The 350-nt window shown below is 60.9% G+C and overlaps 1 protein-coding gene across 1 annotated transcript in view; it reads right to left on the bottom strand.

Moving 5' to 3' along the window:
• The window catches only part of LOC119594104 (putative inorganic phosphate cotransporter), a 9,175-nt gene that overhangs the window by 1,258 nt on the left and 7,567 nt on the right, over window positions 1-350 (bottom strand). The window contains 1 exon segment of the mRNA XM_037943161.1: window positions 1-232. This exon segment is cut by the window's left edge and continues 2 nt beyond it. Coding sequence (XP_037799089.1) covers window positions 1-232 — 232 coding nt within the window.

Here is a 350-nt window from a genome sequence, read left to right as displayed (position 1 = left end):
GTGACGTATCCCGTGACGGCCGGAGCGACCACGCCGGCCACGGACCCGAAGGTGTTTGTGATCCCCTTCAGCGACCCGGCCAAGTTGGGGGCGATGTCCTGATGGGAGGAGTTGTATCCTGCGAAGAGGGTCCCGCTCGCCCCGACCGCCGCGCACAGGAGGGCGATCACCAGCGTGTGGTTGCACTCCACCAGGCACAGGCACAGGAGGAAGGTGGTCTGGCCGTAGGATGCTGGGGTGGTGAGAGGGAAGGAGAGGTTAGGAAATATAAAGGGAGGAATGAATAGCATGTTAGGTTGTCCCCATTTCAATGTGGACGTAGGGGGTGTGTCCGTAATGCACTAGGGTGG

The sequence above is a fragment of the Penaeus monodon genome, chromosome 33 (genome assembly GCF_015228065.2).
Source record: "Penaeus monodon isolate SGIC_2016 chromosome 33, NSTDA_Pmon_1, whole genome shotgun sequence".
Taxonomy (NCBI): Eukaryota; Metazoa; Arthropoda; class Malacostraca; order Decapoda; family Penaeidae; genus Penaeus; species Penaeus monodon.
Note: the sequence above shows the minus strand (reverse complement) of the source record. Positions and strands in the feature narration are given on the sequence as shown.